This window comes from Rattus norvegicus, chromosome 2, assembly GCF_036323735.1.
Source record: "Rattus norvegicus strain BN/NHsdMcwi chromosome 2, GRCr8, whole genome shotgun sequence".
Classification (NCBI taxonomy): domain Eukaryota; kingdom Metazoa; phylum Chordata; class Mammalia; order Rodentia; family Muridae; genus Rattus; species Rattus norvegicus.
In genome coordinates this window covers 44,791,274-44,813,772 of record NC_086020.1, presented here as the reverse complement: position 1 = coordinate 44,813,772, position 22,499 = coordinate 44,791,274, and the positions used below count along the sequence as shown (strand labels likewise).

The 22,499-nt window shown below is 37.5% G+C and overlaps 1 protein-coding gene across 12 annotated transcripts in view; it reads left to right on the top strand.

The window, feature by feature from the left end:
• The window catches only part of Gpbp1 (GC-rich promoter binding protein 1), a 67,421-nt gene that overhangs the window by 10,509 nt on the left and 34,413 nt on the right, over window positions 1-22,499 (top strand). For 10 of the 12 annotated variants that reach the window (NM_001408813.1, NM_001106410.2, XM_063281510.1 and 7 more), the window contains one exon: window positions 12,676-12,795. The exons of the other annotated variants lie outside the window; for them this stretch is intronic. In NM_001408813.1, the coding sequence (NP_001395742.1) occupies window positions 12,733-12,795 (63 nt within the window). In that variant the 5' untranslated portion in view covers window positions 12,676-12,732. Of the gene's footprint in view, window positions 1-12,675; window positions 12,796-22,499 lie in introns of those variants that run through there. 12 annotated transcript variants of the gene reach the window in all.

Genomic DNA, 22,499 nt, shown 5'->3' with positions numbered 1-22,499 from the left:
GAACTCTGTATTTACCATTTCATTCCATCAATAAAGAATATTTTTGAGACAGAGTATATCAGATTGCCCAACCTGGCTTCTTACTCACTGATCTTACTTCCATCTCCAAAATTCTGAGATTACAAACTTGCCTCACCATGTCTGGGTGTGATGATGATGATGATGATGATGATGGTGATGCTTATTAATATTATTAATATTATTATTTACAAACTTTCCTCACTGTGTCTGGGTGTGATTATTTCAAGAATTAAATCTTTGAATATTTGAAACTAGGATGTAAACTATCTTCAACATTCTTTCGTGTGTTAGTGATGATAGTGCTGAGAATGTCTATTTTGAGTACACTGCAAAATGGCAGTTATTTCTCATACAGCTTTTAGTGATTATTCTGGAATCTTACATCATGAATTGGGAGCATGTGAGCACATACTTCCAGTCATTCCAGGTCAGTCTCCACCCTTAAGATCCTCCCAAATAAGATAAAAAAAAAAATCCTGATTTCTGTTGCCTATATACTCACTGGAGAATGTGCAAACTCGTGGCCAGCCCCTTAAAACTGAGTTCTTCCCCCTCCCCCGCATCCCTGCATCCATGTCAGAAGCCATCAATTGTGAGAGCTACACTTCTGCTTCCTTATCACAATTTTTAAGATTTCTCTTTCATGGCTTTCTGTTTAGGCTGTTGTGGGGTTCCGGAAGGTGGGGAGTAGGGGTTTTCTGTCACAGAAGCTTTCTATGTAGACCTGCTTTTTCACCTGTGAGTAAGTAGTCATCAGCACCATGGCAAAAGTAGCTTCCTTTTTATCTGAGAGCACAGATCATGAACTTAACACATATTGGCAAAGGCATGTTTAAAGTCCTTTCAGAAATTGTTGGATAAGTCTGTCCTACTCTTAAGACAAAGTCCATTAAACAGTTAATTAAACTCAGCAGCCATGGTGGTGCATTCTTGTAATCTTGGAACTTGAGGATTCAGTTCCAAGTTTGGGGATCAGGAGTTTAGCTATGTAGTGAATTGTAGACTAGTTTGTTGTATGTGAAACCTTTTTAAAAAATACCATCAAAACAACAGAAACAACCAAAAAGCACCAAGTAAATCTTCCAATTTAGTTCTTTTTTTTTTTTTTTTTTTTTTTTTTGGTTCTTTTTTTCGGAGCTGGGGACTGAACCCAGGGCCTTGCGCTTCCTAGGTAAGCGCTCTACCACTGAGCTAAATCCCTAGCCCCAAATCTTCCAATTTAAAGCAAGCAAACAAAACCCCAAGTAACTAAAGTTGTTTGTTTTTCTTTTCTTTTTTTTTAATTTACCTACCTGACCACTCATCATTCCATCTATCCATATATTGTGTGTGTGGGCATAAGTGCCACAGGCTGCATGTGGAGGTCAGAGGATAACTTATTTTGGTTTCTTTCTCCTCCCATGTGTCCTGGGAAATCAAGTCTGAGCTCACCTCTTTAACTTTACTGACCTATTTTGACCCTCAAATAATGTTTCTTTTTTTTTTTCCTTCGGAGCTGGGGACCGAACCCAGGGCCTTGCGCTTGCTAGGCAAGCACCCTACCACTGAACTAAATCCCCAACCCCTTCAAATAATGTTTCTTAAAAATCATATTCTAACATAATACAATCCAAAGATTTGGTACATGATAACGAATGGTGATAGCAAAATAAATCTTTGTTTTCTGTGATTAAAGCATTATGTTTAAAAGAATATTTTGTCTAAAGTACTGCATTTGATAGCGTAGTATAGTCTTGATTAATATAGTTTTGAATCTGAGGTGTTTGAGGCAACATTTGTTTTTCATTTGTGTTAGAAGCCTGTGTGGTATGTATGACAGCACAGGCAGAGTGAAGTGAATGTTGGATTTAGAACATTGCCTGATGCAATGTTCTGTGCAGTGAAAGTGCCTGATGCAGTATGGGTCAATACTGTCAGAACAATAATGTCAGATTATTGTTTTTGGTTGTCAGGCATGGAGAATCCTTTTAATCCTTTTACTGCTGTCAGGTTTTTCACCACTCCTACATTCAGTTAGGTGATACCATTTGGGGTTGAGGTCTACAGTGTAAGAATTTGGGATATTGGGGCTGCTCGAGAGATGGTTCAGTGGTTAAGAGCACTGCTTGTTGAGAGGTCCTGAGTTCAATTCCCAGCAACCACATGGTGGCTCACAAACATCTGTAATGAGATCTGATGCCCTCTTCTGGTGTGTCTGAAGACAGTGATAGTGTACTTAAATATAATAAGTAAATCAGTCTTAAAAAAAATGAATGGAATGTTGGGTGATGGCTTAGACCTGAAATCTCAGCCCAGTGGAATCAGAGTCAAAAGGTTTGCCTACTCTGCAAAGCAAGGCTAGCCCAACTCTGGCTACATAGTGAAACCTTGTCTCAACAACTACCCCCAAACCAAATACAAAAACAGACAACTGAAAATGGGGTGTCTAGTACCATGGGATTAGCCAAGAAGGAGAGAATGAGTTGGAGAATGTAGGTAAATAAAAAAATGAAGGGACTGATTTGATCAATAGATTTTTTTTTGATCAATAGATTTAGTGTGTGTGGTGATTCGAAATATTTATACACACATATAAACTTGTTAAGACAATGGATTATACTCTTGGATTGTTCTTGGGTATGATTACTTCGGTAATCTGTGGTATGGTATCATAGCTTTAAATGATACTTTTACATACAAGTTTTTCTTTTTTTGAGATAACATCTTGGTTGGCCTACAAACCTGTGTTGGTCAGACTGACCTTGAACTTGTGGCAGTCCATTTCTTGAGTTCTGGGTTATAGGTATGGATCATCAGGCCTGACCCTATTTAGATAACCTTAAATGTCCAGTCCAGATCTTCATATTATGTAACTATCTTTCATGATTTCTCTACATATAAAATTGTGATGTTACTCCATACCTTCAAGGCAACCCCCCCCCCCCCCCCAAATCTCAAAGAACTAGAGAGATCGGGCTAGACAAGCACACTACTACTATTGAGCTACAGCCTTGGCCTTTTGTGGGAAGGCATTGAATTTAGAGTCTTAAGCACTTTTATGTCTGCTGGGCAAGTGGTCTCATAAATGCTACTCTTTTTTTTTTTCCTCTTCATTTTTATCTCAGTTAATGTTTTCCTGATCTACCTTATCAAACTGAAACACATGGCAATCACCTTTAGCTTCCATTCTCCATGGACTCTTAGCTATTCTATTTGTTCCACCCCAACTCTCCAGTCTTTTATTCCATTGCTTTCTGCAATCGTACAAGAAACATCCTATTTTCATTTGAATGACTGCATTTGCCTCCTTTCTTTATCATTTGTACTATATAGCTTACTTACAGAGTATATGATCCTTTAAAAGTGGTGGTAATTGGGGCCATAGAGATGACTTAGGTGAAGTGTGGGGACTTTTGCAGATTTCTTAAGTTTGGTTTCAACCACCCTGGGCTGCACACTGCCTGCAACTCCAGTTCCAGGGGATTCTATTTATACCTCTTTATCCTCTCTGCAACTGTGCTAAACTTGGTAATGGACACATATTTAAAAACAAAGAAAAGGTAAAGTTTCTGCCTAAAAGCCTTCAGTGTCTTTCATTGGAACTAAACATGCTGTTGTGTAAGTCTTTACATTGTTTCTTATTTTTCCTCTGCAGCTTTATGATCTTAGTACCCATTGACCTTTGGCTGCCTTTCTTATCCTTGAAAACACTAGTTTTCTTATTGTGTAAGGCTAGTGATTTTCAGTCTTCTAATTCTAGAACCCTTTAATACAGTTCTTCAGGTTGAGGTGACCCCCCCAACCATACAATTATTTTGTTACTATTTCATAACTGTAATTCTGCTATTGTTGTAAATATCTGATAGGCAGGATGTATAATATTCAATCCTTGTGAAAGGGTTCTTCACCTCAAAGAGGTCACAACCCACAGGTGTAAGGGCTATGTTCTTTGTTTTTTGTTTTTCTCCCCCTCAGTTTTTATTAGCTCATCCATCCTCTTCCCTCTACTACCTTTCTCTTCCCTGATTTCCTTTCTTCGCAGGGAGAGTGCTTGCTGATTTGGAACTCGTGCTCCAGAAATTCTCTTGCTCTAACCTTTCAACTAGTTGGGTCTGTTTTTGTGCAGTACTGCACCTGGCTAGTTGTGTTTTAATTCAGATATGTGAGACTTTCTCTTACTACTCTGTCTTAACTATTGTAGGTAGTGGGCAACTCTCTATTTTTCATTTTAGCCTCATTTACCGTTTTTTTTTTTTTTTTGTTTTTTTTTTTTGTTTTTTTTTTTTGTTTTTTTTTGGCCTGTCCTTATGTAAACTTTAAGGGCAAGGACTTTTTCTCATTTATTTACTGTTTATTGAGTGAAATTATAGAAAAGTCAAAGGATCACTCACATTATAGATATTTTATTCTTTTTTGAGGTTTAAATTTGGTATATGTAGTTAGTATTTTTATTATAGGTTGATGCTTAACTGCTTGGGGACTAGTGAATTTTGTTTTTATAGGATTATAGCCAAATTGATTTGTTGTCAGACCATACAGAAGCTGTTTTTCTTGCTTAAGTTTGCATCATTTGTTGTATGAACATCTACATTTGTTTACCTGATAAAGGCTGTTTTGCCATTTATCACTAAATGGCCAGAATCAACTTTGAGATAAAGTGGTAAACATAATTTCCAGCTCAGAGTTTCAGACAGGGAGACTGACATTTTTTATGTGTGTATGGAGTTAAGAGGACAAGTATGTTCTCTTATCTCACCTTTATGTGGCTTCTGGAACTGAAACTTGGGTTTCCAAGCTTGCATAGGAAGCATTATGTTTCCCCATCTGGCTGCCCCAGCTATGACTGTCTATCAAATAATGTCTAACAATTATATGTCACTATGCGTTGTATTATTTGAGAGGAGGGAATGAAAGAAGGTAGTATTTTCTTTCCTTTGTTTTTTCAAGACAGGGTCGATCTCTGTGTAGCCATGGTTGTCCTGAAACTCATTCTGTAGAACAGGCTGGCCTCAGAAATCCTCCTGCTTCTGTTTCTTGAGCGCTGGTGTGTGCTACTACTATGCCTGGCAGGAACTGAAGTATTTTAGTGTAATCTTGCTTTTTAGGGATTTACCAAACAGAGCTCTGAAAAAACATGCTAAGATGGAGCTTTGACAAGTAACTAATAGGTGAGTGCTGAGCTGAAGTGATCCTGGAGACTGTGAATTAGGTTGAGAAGTACTTGAATGTGCTTCAAAGACTTACTTGTGTAAGCTAGATGCAGCCCCCCCCCCCCCAAAAAAAAAAAAAAAGAGAAAAGGTGAAGTGGGGAGTAAAGTGACTGCAAATGTTTTGTTCTTAGTCTAGTTAAGGAAAAACCTTACAAATACTTAATTTTCTAAGAAGATACTACCTGTTTGGAGCCTAAGGGGCCAGAGTTGATGGGGAGCAAATTTTGACTATATTGCTAATTTTTTCCTGTGTACACAATTAAGACCTACATTTTATAGTTTAATGTAGCTAACTCAATAAGCTAAACTAAAAAAAGATTATGTGATCCTAGAAAGTTGGTCTGTCTTGAATACATAATTATGAGGCCTGTTACTTTGTTGTAAATAGCAAAATTTCTTTTAAAACATTTATTGAGGGCTGAGGCAGCTCAGTGCATAATGGCCCAAGCTTGATAGTTTGAGTTTGATTCTTAGAACACCTATAATGTGAAAGAGATCAAAGTTCTCTAGTTTCAACACAAGCTGTTGCACACACATGCCTCTCGCCCCCCCTCACCGCAGTCAAGTCTTTAAGGAGGCAGGGAGAAACAGTGATAAATATTATCTTTATGTATTGGACATCAAAGATAGTTTCATTTTCTGCTTAATTAAAAGTCTTGTGTATTGGGCTGTGGAAATTTGAAAATACTAAACAGTGGCTTCTCCTTTAAAGGATAGCTGCATGATAGCTATTGATCCTAGTGTATAAACCTTGTTCTAAAAAGTGAAATTCTACGTAATAAGGTAATTTTAGGTTTTCCAAGAATGTTTTCGATCATACTATTGCTATAAAGACATTTTGTTTTGTTTAGACATTTGTTTTGTTTAGTGTTGTATCATTGAACTAAGTCATCTGTGGAATTTCTTAAGCCTAGTAGAGTTAGGTGTAAGAAACACAAACTCGGGGCTGGAGAGATGGCTCAGCGGTTAAGAGCTCTGACTGCTCTTCCAGAGGTCCTGAGTTCAATTCCCAGCAACCACATGGTGGCTCACAACCACCTGTAACAGATTCTGTTGTATCTCAAGACAGCTACAATGTACTCATATACATTAAATAAAATATTAAAAAAAAAAAAGAAACACAAACTAAAGATAAATTAAGGTTTCACAGTTTATTTGGACAAACACTAAGATCTTTTAAAACAGTATCAAGACTATGGCTGTATTGTAGTGTAATGCAGAAATTTTTATACATTTATAAAATAAAAGAGGACTCAGGACTACTTAAAGAGTAGGCAACAGATTACATATTTTATTTAAATTTTGGAAAGGGCTATAATTCTAATTCTGCCCCCTTTATCCTTTTTATAGGAGTGCTACAATGTTGACACTTAAAGTTGGCCTGTAATTCTCTATATAGCAATGAATGACCTTAAGTTTGTAATCCCCTGCTTCCGTCTCCAAGTGCTTGGATTACAGACAGGTGATAAAATTCCTGGCTATACTTTTTTGGCTTTCTCAGACTGTCTTGCTATGTACTTGTAGCATTACTTGTAGGCTGGCCATGAACTTGTAGCATTACTTTTGCTTTAGCTTCCTGAGTGCTGAAATTACAGACCGTGGGGCCATGCTGTATCCTGTACTTTTCTAATAGTAAATACTTCTGAGGAAAAATTATTCCTAAAAGTCACCTGAAGGGATCTGTGGCTGTAGACTAGTTTTACAATTATTCATTAGCTTGTTGGGGCTTGACTGCTTTTTTTGTGCCTTGTATCTTTGTTTAGTCCAAATTGCTTATGTTGGCCATTCAGTAAATTGATTTGAATTAAAATTTGTCCCAATTAGTTCACACTGCAGTACAATTCTAGTTTAAAATTTACCATTACCAACTCTTAAAATACAAAAGTCCATGTAGACTGATTTGTTGAAGATTTAGCCAGCTTCAGTTTTGTGAGGAAACCCAGTAAGTATAAATTTGTGCACTTAATTGTTAAAATTTTTTTGAGATTATAATGATTTTTTTCCTTTTATCAGTCTTCCCTCTAAACCTTTCATGCACAACCTCTCCTTGCCCCTTCAAGTTCAAGGTCTCTTAGTCTATCAAAGGAGGAAGTTCATGAAGCTTCAACCTTGAATTTGTTCTGTAGGAACTGAGGATGTAGCTCAGTTGGTATTGTTTCCTGAGCATGCATCAAAGCCCTGAGATCCTGAGACTAGTACTCCAGCACCAAATAACCTGGCCTTGTGGAGGAAGACTGTAGTTTCAGTACTTGGGAAGAAGAGGCAGGAGGATCAGGAGTTTTATCAAGGCTCTCCTCACTTAGTTAATTTGAGGCCAACCTGCTGTAAATGACTTTGTCTTAGAACCAAAACTAGTAATTTTTTTTTTGGTTCTTTTTTTCCAGAGCTGGGGACCGAACCCAGGGCCTTGCGCTTCCTAGGCAAGCGCTCTACCACTGAGTTAAATCCCCAACCCCGTAATATTTTTTGATATTGAATTAATTGCCAGTTGCCAGCTGCCCAGTGTGGATGCTGTGTCCTATTAAGAGTACTTAATATAAAATGCTCTTAACTGGTGGTAGACATCATTTCTTTAGCTCTACATAAGATTTTGCCTATTTCCCCTCCCTCCCTCCCTCCCTCCCTCCCTCCCTCCCTTCCTTCCTTCCTTCCTTCCTTCCTTCCTTCCTTCCTTCCTTTTTTCCTTCCTTCCTTCCTTCCTTCCTTCCTTCCTTCCTTCCTTCTTTCCTTCCTTCCTTCCTGGTGAATTGTAGTTGAAACCAAGATCTCATATGATAAGGATCTCTTATGATATGGCTCTCATGATATGCATGCATGATGCTACTGAGGTCAAATGTTAGCTCAGCGTGAGCTGTATTCACAGCTTAAGCTATGTTTTCAGCCTTGTAAAGTTTTTTAAAGGTATGTGTTTCTATTGTAAGTATATTGTGTATTGCCCTCTAGAAATCTTTTTTTTTTTTTTTTTGGTTCTTTTTTTCGGAGCTGGGGACCGAACCCAGGGCCTTGCGCTTCCTAGGTAAGCGCTCTACCACTGAGCTAAATCCCCAGCCCCCGCCCTCTAGAAATCTTAACATTAAATATTAAAGACATCCTGTTTCCAGAATATATTTCTTGTTGAAATTATAAATGGTGTTTCTTGGAGGGGAGAACATTTAGACATGTATTTGTGTAATCCTTTAACAAATACAACAGTTTTATAATATTCTTGTATGTTTTTCTTTTCATGTAAGTAAATTGCAGTAAATTTTGGTAAGTGGCAAACCTATGAGGTCTTATTTCTATAATCAGAGTTTGATATCAGGAAAAAAATGGTTCTTTGTTTTGTGTCCACACTCTTAAAATTAGCCAAACAGTAGAAGCCCCCTGCCTCTCTTTGGCTTTTAAAGGTTATGGTCCATGTTCATAGTGCTTTGTTTTTTTGATATAGCATTTAGTAAACAGGATCTCACCAGGCTTCAAGAACTGGCAGAGTAGTTGCAGATAACCTTGAGTTGAACTACTGATCCTCCTTCCCAGTGCTAGGGTCATAAGTATATATGCATGTTGCGTAGGCTACTTTAAAGATTTAAAAAATAAATACCTCTCTCTCTCTCTCTCTCTCTCTCTCTCTGTGTGTGTGTGTGTGTGTGTGTGTATGAATGTATGTATGTTTTTGCTGTCCTATCTGTCTGTGACCTTTGTGTGTGAGTAGTTGTAAGGAGTCAGATCTCCTGAAATTGGAGTTATTGACAATTGTGAGCAGCTTTGTGTGTGCCAGGTCCTTTAGAATAGTAATCACACATTTTTTTTCTCTAAGACAGGGTTTCACTTATGTATATATACCAGGCTGGCCTCAAACTCAGTTTCACTTGTGTCTCTCAAGTGTCCAGATTAAAAAAGCATGTGCCACAACTGCCTGCTTTTCTCCTTTTTTAATCTCTTAATTACAACCACCCATAGGTTTAATATTCTTTAGTGGTATCCCCAGCTTGCCCTTCCTTACTGCTTTACCTACCTTGATTTTTCTCAAAATCAGTTCAATACTTATCTCTATCCTTTTCCATTCTACTTCCTTCCATTCCTACTCTTAGTAACTAAAATCCCAGTATACTCCATACTATTGTTGGTTGTTTAAACTCTTGACAGCTATTGATGTTAAAGGGGCCACTGTTGTTAGCTGGCAAGTATGACATTTGCATAGTGGTAATACCCATGGTTGCTGCTGTTAATATTCTACTGTCAGGTAGTAAAGAGACCCAGAAGGCAACCCAAAGTGGGGAACTATGAAAATGCAAGGTAACATATCCCTGTGCCCAAATGACTAATCATACAGTAATGGCACCGAGTAAGAGTCCCGATGAAATTCCAGACAGAATGCAAAAGAATGATTTTTTTTAAGTATATTCAAAAAGATGAAAGAAGAAAGTAAGAATCTGATTGAGAATAACAAAATAGAAAAAAAAGCAAGCCCATACAAGATATGAAACTATTGTTTTTTAAGAGATTGAAATATTTGAGAAAAAAACCGATCTGAAATGCTGGAATGAAAAGCATTGGAAGTTAGTAAAATTTTGTGGAATAGAACAGAATAAGTCAAGAAGATAAAATAACTGAGCTTAAAGGCAAGATGACTGAATGGAGATCAATGATAATGAGAAGCTACCAGTGGGAATTCCAACATCCATATTTCATTCTGAAAAGACCAGATTCATGAGTGGTTGTGGAAGTTCACTTATAATCCCATTGGTAGAAATGGGATCCCAGGAGCAATCTGGCTTAGTAGACCAGCTGAATTTTTGAGATTGAGGTTCAAACACTTATTCAGTAAATACATTGAGAATGGTTGAGAAAGACTTCAGTTCAGTGCCAAAGAATGAACATGCTTAACAGCTTATATACAAATTTTTTTCTTGACTTTCGTAGCCTAATTTTTGTTTTTGAATTTTTAAATTATATTTTAATCATTTATTTTGTTATTCACATGTGTGCCGTAGTGCATGTGGGGAAGACAGTATGGAGGTCTCTGTTCTCTGCTTTAACTATGTGGGCCTGGGGGTTGGACTCAATTCATCAGACTAGGCAGCAGGCGCCTTTTACCTACTGAGCCATTTCTCCAGCCTTATAACATACCGTTCTTGAATTTTTTTGAGCTAGATTGCCTTTTCATGGGGGCATGGGCCTTTCACGATATCTTGATTTCCAGACCACAGTTTAACCTTTGAGAATTGACTCTCTTCTACCATGTGGTTTCTAAAGTTTACATAGTCAGGGTTGGCGAAGTACCCTCAACCTTGCATTATCTTGTCTGCCTAAGGCTCTTGTGTTTATATAGGAGCTAGGTATCTTTGGGGTAGAGTCAGGAGAGATGCTTGGTTTTGTTTATTGCTCTCTACTCTGTGAGACACAATGTTCTCAAATCGTTCATTACTAGTGAATTTCACTATGATCTGTTTATTAAGGTGGTGTTTGAGGCTGCTATATGCAGAGTTGTAATACATTTTAGAATGGGGGTGTACTTAAAATTGTATAGGGAAGCTATAGATTTATTATATTTTTATTTATCTTATGCATTTTATTATTTATTGTTATCGATTTATAGTTTATTGAATGGCTATAATACATTGTTCCTGTTGTTTGTTTTCATTGAAGTAAAACTTAACATTTAAGTTGTATGGTTTTCATTGGTAATTTAGTTCTATATCCATGAGATACTTCTAACATTTTTTTTTAAGGTTTATTTATTTCATGTTTGTGAGTGCATTGACGCTGTCTTCAGACACATCAGAAGAGGGCATTGGATTCCATTACAGATGGTTGTTAGCCACCATGTGGTTGCTGGGAATGGAACTTAGGACCGCTGGAAGAGCAGTCAGTGGGGCTATCTCTCTAGCCCTAGATTTATTTCTTAAGAGAGCTGGAGTCATGTGATTTTCTGTGGGTGTGCGCGCGCCCGCGCGCGTCCGCCTTTTTTCTAGTTAGCATGCTTATTATTGTTTTTTTTTCAAGGCAGTTTGTCTGTGTACTTCTTGTCCTGGAACCCTCTCTGTAGATGAGGCTGGCTTTGAAGTCAGATGTGACTGCTTCTGCCTCCACCTCCTAAATTCCAGGATTATCAAGGTGTGCTCTACCACTGCCGCCTGGCTAGTTAGCTTAGCTTGTTCATGCTCATAACAGTATTTAAGCTTTTAATGACTAACATTTCATTGTGTTTATTTTGCTTATTCTTTTGTCTGTTTATGGAAATTTGAGATTTTACTTTTTGATGATTGCGAAGTGCTGCTGCAAACATTGGTATACAAATTGCTAAGTATGATTTTTAGTTCTTTGAGCATACTGAAAAAGGTATTGTGAACAATAGGGTAATTATGTCTTCAACTTTTTGAAGGATTGCCAAATGTATAGTGGTTGTACACCTTAAATTTATAGCAGTAACATACAAAGGTCCATTTGTGTTTTTTTTTTTTTCTAGATGATTTCTATGTAGCCTTACCTGGAACTCAATAAGTAGACTAGGCTAGCCTCAAACTCAGAGATCTGCCTCTGTTTCCTGAGTGCTGGGATTAAAAGCTTGAGCTGCTACACCCAGTTGCAACTGATCTTTTTAATAACTAGAACTTCATTATGTGAAAAGAGAAAGATCTTACTGGTCTTATTTGCTCTTTTAGAAATTGGGAAATCTTTTTCTATAAAAGAGAGAACATGTCTAGATGGGCTGTATGTAGGCTTTGTAGATACAGGAGATGAAGAAGGAAACAGAAGAAAAAGGTAGATCAGGGAGACAGTAGTAGATAATTGCTTAATATCAGGTTACTCTTTTGGGGCAAGGATGAAATTGGAGAAAAACTTAATAGGGTGTTTTGAAACTGGTCTGTTTAGAAAGTTGGCTATTACCCCTCTTCCCCTTTTGGGGGGATGCAGGGTAGGATGGCAACAAGTAACTGATTGGTGATGTGGAATTTTAGTATGGGAAATTTCATCATATCTCCCCCCCCCCCCCCCACACACACACACAGTGTTTCTCTTTGTAGCCCTGGCTGTCTGTTCTGGAACTCACTATATAGACTGGGTAGGCCTTGAACTCAAGACTTCTGCCTGCATCTGCCTCTAGATGGCTGGATTAAGTATTGGGCTCAAAGGTGTGTTTACCACCCCTTGCTTGGCCAGGAAACTTCATTTTTATTTTAGTTTGGTCTGTTGGAGTCTACTTCAGGAACTTAGTTCAAAACAATGGCCTCTTATTATGATTTAGCAATTGCAAATGGAATCTTAAAATTTGTAATAGGTTTTTTTCTTGTCTTGAGACAGGGTCTCTCACCATGTAGCCTCAGCTGTTCTGAAACTTGCTATATAGATTAGGCTGGCTTTGAGTGCTGGGTTTTAAAGGCATGTGCCACCATGTCCAGCCAATTGTAATTTCAGATACAGCATAAGGATATAATTTTGGCCAGAAACTACAGATCTAATTTTTTCCATTTTTATGTGACAGGGACTTGCCATGAGGTGTTGAAGCCTTGTTTCACTGAGTTGGAGAGACTGGACCTAAATGGCGCAGCATGACTTTGCTCCAGCCTGGCTTAATTTTCCTACTCCTCCATCATCAACAAAGGTACTTTTTTTCCTGCATCTCTGCCTTTCTGTCTGCCTCTATTTTGCTCATGTTGTATACAAATGTAACTAAAATGTGAAGACTTGGGGTGGAGTGGACTGTGGCTCAGTGGTAAGAGTGAGTCTCTAACCTGTACAAGGCCTGGACTTACGTCACAATATAAGGAGAAAAGTGAAAACAGTTTTTATGCCCTATCTTTGTTCAAGGTGGCTTTTGTATTGTTGAGAGTCTGTATATTTTAATTTCGTTAACTTTGAACAGATCTTTAAAAAAATTGTATTGCTTTTCTGCTAAATAGTAATAATACCTTAGCATATACCTTAAAAGTTTGCAGAGTATTTTGCCAGATATTTAATTTGATCATAATATCATGAATGTTATGTTTCAGATTTATTCCTACTTCGTGTTTTTTGAATTTTAATTACTGACCTCTGTTATTAACAGAAGTCAAATGATTGTATTCCAGAGTAAAAAACATGGGCACAGTCATTCTGGGATAAGAAGTTTTTTAGGGGTTCTGTATTGTATACTGATTTCCCTGTAAAGCTGTCTGCTTCATTTGATATCACACCTCCTTCTAGGCTTCATTAATTGCTGGTTGGTTGCTGTTTTCAACAATGCCCTAGGGCATAAATTGCTCCTTGTTCTGACTCAGTTTAATTAGATAAAAGGTGGTTTTTGAGGCCTATCTTTGAAGTTTATTCTGACCTCAGAAGGAAGTCTCTTCTTAGTTGTTTGCCTGATTCTCTCTGCTGTCTGGTTTATTGGTTTAGCTTACTGTTCCTTGTTCAGAGTAGAGCAAATCTCTACTGTGTCTGAAGGGTACTGCTAGGCTTAAACTTGCTTATGTTGTGTTTTGAAGAATTCCTTTGAATACTACTTTAACATTATAAAAATCTTATTTCTTATGTAGCTGAGCTAAGAGAAATTTGGAACTTAATATCCTTGGCCTGAAAAATCTGAAATAGAACTTTCAGTTGTGAATGGGTTTGGGCAGAGAAAAAGAGCCCTGGTTTCATGACTACTCTCACTTGGAATATACCTTTTATAGTTGGACAGAATCCTTGTCTACAGTTACAGGGGGACTGGAGAGTAGGTGGTGGCTCGAGCGCTACATATGGTCATAAAACAATCAGTGGAGAAGTTGGTAAAAACAAAATAAACATGTAAAGTCTCAAATTTGTCCCAAGATGCATAGCAAATGAAGAGAGAGACATTGACTCAAGACATACACATTCTTACAAATTAGTAAGAATGGCCATAGTTTGTGGTATGAATTATGTTTATTAACATTCAAGACTTCACTGGCAGAAGTGGCATCTTTTTTCAAAATATGGTAAATTCTCCAGAGTGTTAGGAATCAACCTACCAAGTTCAGGGATTACAGGCATACACCATCACCCCTTTCTTTTCTTCTGTCTTATTCTCCGTTCTTTCTTCTTTGTGTTAACAAGAGAGTGGGGAAGAGCACACTTCTTTGTTCCTTTTTACTTGTAAATACAAAACATCTCTGACCAGATTTTTCTTTTTCTTATACACTAGTCAGTGTTTAGTGGTCACCAATTGGATAGCCTATAATATAATTATGATTGAGTTACAGAGGTTGAGAGTCAGCCTCATAACTGACTTGTTAGTGGTGTCTTTAAATGTTGTTTGTTGACTTATTGAGGCTATCTTACTTGGACAGGATGGCTTTGCATTTTCAATCATGCTTCTTTTTTCAGGTGGAATTTCTGGCCTGTGCCACCATATCCCCTCTGATTAACTGATCACAAACCAGAATCCCCACAGACCTCTTCAGTGTATTAGATGAACTTTCTAGGATGTCTTACAGAACTCAGAGAAGTACTTGCTTTGTTAGCCTTATAAAGGATATAGATGAATAGGATTATTGGGAAAATCCTTTCAGAAACTTTCTTAGCACCTGAGGATTTCTACAGCTTTTAGGAGGTTTGTAACAAGGTACAGGGACACAGACCAAAAATATTTCATTTACTAAACATACATATAGCAGAGATCAAATTTAATAACTTGTTTCTACTCTATATTTAAAGTTAAAGGATACCATTATTTTACCTAGTTTAATAACAGCTAACTTATTCTAAAATGCCCTCTTTAAATCCCACTAAGAAAAGTATTTTCAAATTAATCTAGATTCTAGATTGGACAGATTACTCCTTGCTAGAAGCAGTGCTTAAAAAAAACTATATTCTGCATTGTTTCTTTGTGGTGTAGAGGAATCCGTCCAGTCTTGATCATGTGCTTGCTTGTTAATCTGGGCCTTTACTATGGTCAGGTAGCCATCTAGTAGTACTTTTAGTATACAGGTAGTTTTTTATAAATGTTTATTAAAAATAACTCAGGAGAATGATTTTTATTTTGGAAAATTGTTCCCTTAAAATGTGTTATTTCCCTATACATTAGATTAGTTTGAAGATGAATCTTACTGATCATTTAAACTCTTTGTCATGTACAAATTTCTTTAGAGTGTTAAGTTGCTCATTTTTAGATACTATGAAACTTGACTAGAATTTAGACTTATTCTATGTTTTTGACATAGGATTCCTTTTGGAATTAGAGAAAAATGATTAACATTTTATTTTGTAGACTGTAAGACTATTGAGAAAAAGACTTGAATTGTTAGGGAAGAGGACTTACTGGAGAGTCACTTATTTTTAAAATTTCACCCCCCCCCCTTTTTTTTTTAAGACAAGATTTTCACTTTATAGTCTTGGCTGTCTGGAACTCACTAGGTAGACCAGGTTGATCTTAGACAAACAAATCCAATTGCCTCTGCCTCCTAACTTCTGGAATTAAAGGCAAGTGTCACTACTATGCCTTACTTTTTTTCCCGTTTGTTTGTTTGTTTGTTTGTTTGTTTTTCCAAGCAGGTTTCTCTTTACAGCCTTTGCTGTCCTCGAACTCTGTAGATTAAACTGGCCTGCAAGAGATCCACCTGCCTCAGCCTCTCAAGGGCTGGAATTCCATGTGCCACTACTAATAATCATGGTTAGGGAGGGATTGGGTTAGGAAAAAAATTACTTCTTAACCCAAGGTCTCTAGTATTTTTTTATCCTGTCTTCCCAAGTGCTGGGATTATAGGTGTGTTCCATCATATCCAACCTAGATTAATTTTTGTTACTGTTTTTGTGCTTATTTCCTCATGCATAGTTAATAACAATCTGTGCTAGCCTTTTCTCAGACCGTATCCACTTTATAGGCAACCCCCCCCCCCCTCCAAAAACCTACTTTGGAGTTTGTACACATGGGTTTCTTTTACTCTTCTCTTTCCTTTTGCCATTTTGTGTAAAGTAATGTAAGGCTTACTCTATTTGTAAAAAGTCTTAACTAACAAAACATATCAATAAAAGCTATTTGGAAAGTCAAATTGCCATTAAAAAGTTTTTAAGTCTTATTATGTAAATATCAATAACCTAGGCAGAGGATTGTTACAGTGTAACTCCTCATCCCAAACCTAAGGTCTGACCATTCCAGGCAAGTACCAAACACTCTGGCTGAGCTAGTGCTCTTTACTAATTTTTGTTTATTTAAACTTTTTTTTTTTTTAAAGATAGGGTTTTATGTAGCTCATATTGACCTGAATCTATGTGGTGGAATATGACCTTTGAACTTTCAAACATCTTCCATCACACTTCAGAATTCTGGAATACATATTTTTGACAGTGCCCATTGCCCTTTTTTGGGGGGATAGAATCTCATCAAATTGCCCAGGTTAGTTTCAAACATTCTGTGTAGTTCAGCCAGGTATTGAACTTGTATGATTCTTCTGTTTCTGCTCTCAGTAGCTAAGCTTATAGGCGCTTGACACCCAAGTTCAGTTCCAGATTTTTCTAACTAGATGTTCCATTACTTCTCAAGAGTAGTCATCAATTTAAGTGGTTGTCAATCTGAAGTAGTTAGTATGAGTCTTCTTTTTCTTATCCTAAAGCAGTGAGTGGTTCTCAGCCCTCCTAATGCCTACAGTCCATTAATGTAGTTCCTCATTATGTGGTGACCCCCCCACCATGAAATTATTTTTGCTGCTACTTAATAACTCTAATTTTGCTACTGTTATGAGTCATAATGTAGATATTTTTGGAGAAAAGAGTTTTGCCAAAGGGGTCATGATGGCCCCCTTCCCCACAAGTTGAAAACTACTGCCTTAAAGGGACAAATACAAGCTTTTGCTTTGTTTTGGGGATTTTTGTATGTTTTTGAGACAAGGCTCTATATGTCTCTGGCTGTCCTGAAACTCAGATCTGCCTGCCTTTGTTTGTGCCACCATTCTTCACTCTGGTAATTTTTTTTTTTTTTTTTGGTTCTTTTTTTCGGAGCTGGGGACCGAACCCAGGGCCTTGCGCTTCTTAGGCAAGCGCTCTACCACTGAGCTAAATCCCCAACCCCAATTTTTTTTTTTAAATTATAACTTCTCAGCTTCTTTTGGTCTTGTCACCAATCTTAGATTTCTGTTTGTCATTAACTGCTTGTTCTCTACTGAGATTTTTATTTTTCTTTGTATCATGTCTCTCCTTTTAATCTTGAGTATATAGAATAAGCATTACTGTCATGTTCTTTAGTTCAGTATAATGATAGTCCTCAATTTTTGTTTGGAATGATGTACAGATAAATTAAGGGTGATGTTACAGCTGGCTGTGTGCCTGAGATATGTAGTATTTTAGCTCCATCATGTGGTCAAAATACAAACTACATGTGTCTGATTATGCCTCTGCCTTAGGGCGGTTTACATAGTGTTTTCGCATATAGTTTGATGTAATTAAAACAAGTTTCAGTTGCCTTTTTACTAGTTCGTACTTTCTTGGTTCTTTTGTTCTTTTTATAAGCAGTTGCTTTAAATTTTTTCTGAATCTGTTAATATTTTCCCCAACTTTCTTATGTATGAGTGTACATGTGTATGCATGTATTGTGTACCATGCACATTCCATGGTGTCCACAGAGACCAGAAGAGGGGTATCTCATCTCCTGCAACTGGAGTTACAGATGATTGTGAATTACTATGTGGGTTCTCTGGAAGAGCAGTGAGTGCTCTTAACCAAGCAGTGCGCTCTCTCATGTGTCCCATCCCCCCCCCCCCCCCAAAATCTCTTTCTTCACAGTGTGCATGTGGAGGTCAGGATAATTTGTGGAATTTGTGGAGTTGTCTCACACCACATGGGTTCCAAAGGACCCATTCAGATTTTCTTGGCAGCAAGCACCTTCACCCATTTAGCCTAGTTGGATCTGGCCTGCTGTAAACGTAACATTTCCGTAAGGTATAGTGACACATGCCATTAATTTCAGCAGTCAGGTAGAGGTAGGTGAATCTCTTGGGTTTGAGGTCTGTGTGGTCTGTATACCAAGTTCTGCTCCAGGCCAGCTTGGATACATGGTGAGACCACCTTAAACAATAATAATACAAACCAAACCATTTTGGGCTGGGGAGATCAGATATCTCTAGGTTAAAAAGACTTGCTGTGGGAGTATGAGGACCTGATTTTCATCCTGGAAAATCTGGTCTGTGCCTTTTTAATTCCAGCACTAGGGGAGAGTGAGACAAGGTCCCTGGGAATTCCCTGAGTCAACCCAGCTTAATTGGTGAGTTCCAGGTCAGTAAGGGAGTCCATCTCATTCTGTTACCTTGACTATAGAAGAGATAAACAATCCCTGTGAACAGGTTTCTGTAACTTTCAAAGTAGTAAATGTAGAAAAAGAAGATCCCAGGAGTGCATTGTTAGAAGGATAGATGAGCTAGCTAGAGCTGGACCTTGCTGGATGGCTGACCCTTTGTATAGTGTGCTCTAAGGCCCCTAGTTCAGTCTCCTGTATTGGAAGAAAGCAAGAAAAGAGGGCAAAAGGCTTGTTGGTTGTAGAAAATTTAAAACAAAACACATTACGATGACATTCTACTAGAGGTGAAAACTGCATATTTGTGTTTTAGTATTATGTGGCTATCAAGAGTATCATTGCCATTTTTAAATTTATTTTAAAATATAAGATCTTTGTGTATCTCCGAGTGGCTTCAAATTTACTTAGTAGCCCAGCTTGGTTTGCATTGGCTGATTTCAAATTTACAGTCTTCCTGTTTTAGTCTCCTAGTATGGTCCATTACATTGGATCATCTTGGTTATTTGTTCTTTCATGCCATAGTTAAAAAGCAGTGGTTATATTAAGACTATTTTAACACTTAACAATGTAAGCAGGCTTATATTGAAAATACCTTTTAATTGCATCTTTAGTAGGATAAAGGAATCCCAAAATTCAGACTGGTACTTCAGTTAATTGAATTATCCTTGTGGGACATAACATACTATGTAGACTTGTTTTCGTGTGTTTATATACATTTTTATTAAGGTATAGTAGTGTTCAGAGAAAATAGAAGAGACCATTTTTGTTTTTGAAAACAGACTGGTCTCAAACTCTTTTTTTTTTTTTTTTTTTTTTTTTCCTTTTTTCTTTTTTTCGGAGCTGGGGACCGAACCCAGGACCTTGCGCTTGCTAGGCAATGGCCTCAAACTCTTTAGCTGAGAGATGATCTTTATTTTTTTCTGGCCTTCTTCCCTCTACTTCTTGTGTACTGGGACTGTTACATGTGCTGTCTGTTTTGACATGCTAGGGACCAAATCTGGTGATAAGTACTCTACCAACTGAGCTGTATCCCCAGTTCCTAGTTCTAGGAGTTAAATTTTTCTTTCATTAATAACCCATTTGTTCTATAGTCTTTGTTAAGATTTGCTTTGTGTTCTACAATATGGTCTGTTTTAGAGAACAGTTCTTGTGGTGCTGAAAAGACTATTTTTCAGTATTTAGGTCTAGTGTTCATTCTAGAGAGTCTCATTTTGTAAATAGGGATACAGGTTAGGAAAAGAGAAATAATTTCCTCTAAACTATTAGAGCTGTATAAGTTCCTGTAGATAACTCACTTTAAGATTTGTCCCTTTTTTTGGCCAGGCTGTGGTTGAGCATGCTTTAGTACTATTTCTCAGGAGGCAGAGACAGTCTGATCTCTTAGTTTCAGAATAGCTTGGTCTACAGAGCGAGTTCTCCGACAGCCAGGACTGTATGGTCTGTCTCAAAGGAAAAAAAAGTCCTTTTGGGGAGGGGTGGTTCTGGAGTTTGAGGTTATTATCTTATACATGCTAGCTAAGAAAGTACTGTCAGTTATTGGCATACCCAGTCCTGTTTTAATGTTCTGAAAAATACTATACACAAGTTTGTAACAAAATATTTAAGTATACAGTTACCTACAAGGTCATATCCTAAACATTTTGTCTTATTTGTATTACTTTGGAAATACAGCATATACACTTCAACATGTCCTTACTATTTACTTCTTCACAGTCCACTTCCCTCTTGTTGGGACGTTTCTGTGTGTGACCTCTTGATATCTTTTTCTGAGTTACTTTTCTTCTGATGGACTGGAGAAATATATACAGAGGTATATATGGTCTTGATTGTTTTCTTTAGTGTCTTTTAAGTTAAATTATTTTTCCATCCTTTATGTATTTCGCTAGATATAAATATAATACCTTAGTATATTTTAAGTAGTTTTTTTTAAATTAAGGTTTTAGTAGTAATATTGTATCTCAAGTTAGGTTCTATTTAGCATTCTTGCTTAGTCCATACTTTGTTGTGTGTGTTGCTGGTGACGGGGTATTGAATCCAGGGCCTATCAGGTGCAAGTACTCTGCTACCAATAACCCTGTGCCTTAGTCCATCTTGACATTTTTATATGGACAATGATGTTCTTTTTTCTCCTTTTTTTTTTTTAAGATTTATTTATTTTAGTTATATGAGTATACTTGTTGCTGTCTTCAGACACACCAGAAGAGGGCATCAAGATCCCACTACAGATGGTTGTGAGCCACCATGTGGTTGCTGTCAGTGCTCTTAACCACTGAGCCATCTCACCAGCCCGACAATTATATTCTTGAATACCAACTTTCTGTGTCTTGTTTCTTATTTGTATTTTACTACACTGGCAATTTTTCAGCAGACTTTGAAAAGTCCTGCATTGTATTATTATTATTTTTTTTGCAAGCAATTAAACATAATTCTACTGTTTTGGGTTGTTAGTAGAAGACTAACGATTCTAAAGATCCTTAAATGGGAGACAAGTATATGACTGGTGATTTAGCAAACAGTAAAACTGAAGGAGACAGGTACTGGTTTGTCAGGCTTTCTGAGGTCTTTGGAGGTTCACAACAGGAATGAGGGCCTGGGAACGTGCTTCCTTTGCATCTAGTTTATAGAATCATCTGCATTTATAATAAACTTGTTTTTGCCAGGTGATGGTAGTGTACACTTTCAATCCCAATACTTGGGAGGTAGAGGCCAACTATGAGTTTGAGGTCAGCCTGGGGCTACAAAGCAAGTTCAGGACAACCAGGGGTGCATAGAGAAACCCTGTTTTGAAAAACCAAACTTCGGCTGGAGAGATGGCTCAGTGGTTAAGAGCACTGACTGCTCTTCCAGAGGTCCTGAGTTCAATTCCCAGCAACCACATGGTGGCTCATAACCATCTGTAATGGGATCCAATGCCCTCTTCTGATGTGCATGAAGAGATCAACAGTGTATATGTGACATAAATAATTAAAACAAACCAAAACCAAAACTCCAAACAAAAAATCATTCTCTTTGTTTCAGAGGAGGTTGCTACTTGGTGTTCATTCATGCAAACATGACTATAAGAAATGGTCCATGGGAAAAGCAATATGGTATTGGCATTTTTAGCACTTAAAAAAAATTGAATGGGGATGCACAGGGTGGGCACATGGTAGATTTCCTTTTCCAACTACCTACCTACTCAGCCCCTACATACTCTTGACTAAACCTGAATTTTCACATGATGTTCCACTTTTGTTAAATGCTGATTAATTGATGCTGAAACCAAATTCATTTAATTTGTCTGGTACAACATGTAATTAAGGTTACTGTCAGTATTCCTAGCAGCAGCAGGAGGTGGCCAGAATTCACCAAGCTGTGGAAAAGTGCTGGATGGTAGAGATATGTGTAGGTGATACACTTTCTTTTTCTTGGTCAAACAAGATAACCTTGGAGTCATGTATTACCAAGTCAAGGCAGCTTAAAGTAACCTAACATTTGGTGTTACGGTTGCACAATATAAACCCAAAAGTTGTATCTACATGAGCCTATGGGGGGAAGCTAGAGGGAGAAGGGTTAAGAGATTGATTCCCGGATCCCAGCATGTAAATACCCTACTTAGTGGACACTTGTCACTCCAGTTTTGTTGTTGTTTTTATTGTTGTTTTGTTTTGTTAGTGATGGAGTAAATGTCCAATAGGTTTTTCTTCTGTTCTTTACCTTTGAGAAAGACACAAGTTTGAACAGGCTCTGGTATAAAATGATTAAGACCTTGTATTTTGGGTGGGCTCAGCGAGGAATGTACAGACTTTTGGTACCAAAGAAGATTGTCCCTCACAATAGTTGTGACTCATAGCACATAGCTAAATGTAATTGGTGATGTTAAATATCTTGTCCTTTAAAGTAGGCGTCCTTAATAGCAGCTCTTCTTTTCATCCTAGCATGCCAGATTTTTTTTCTTTTAGTTAAGGTGCTTTTAAACAGTCACAAATAGGTAATGTTGAGTTTGTTAAAATGCTTTCTCCTCCTTTTGTGGAGGGGATTGTTTCCCAACCCTTCAGAAGCTATTTGAGGGGCAAGGCTCAGCACTCCAGGGGCAGAGGGTA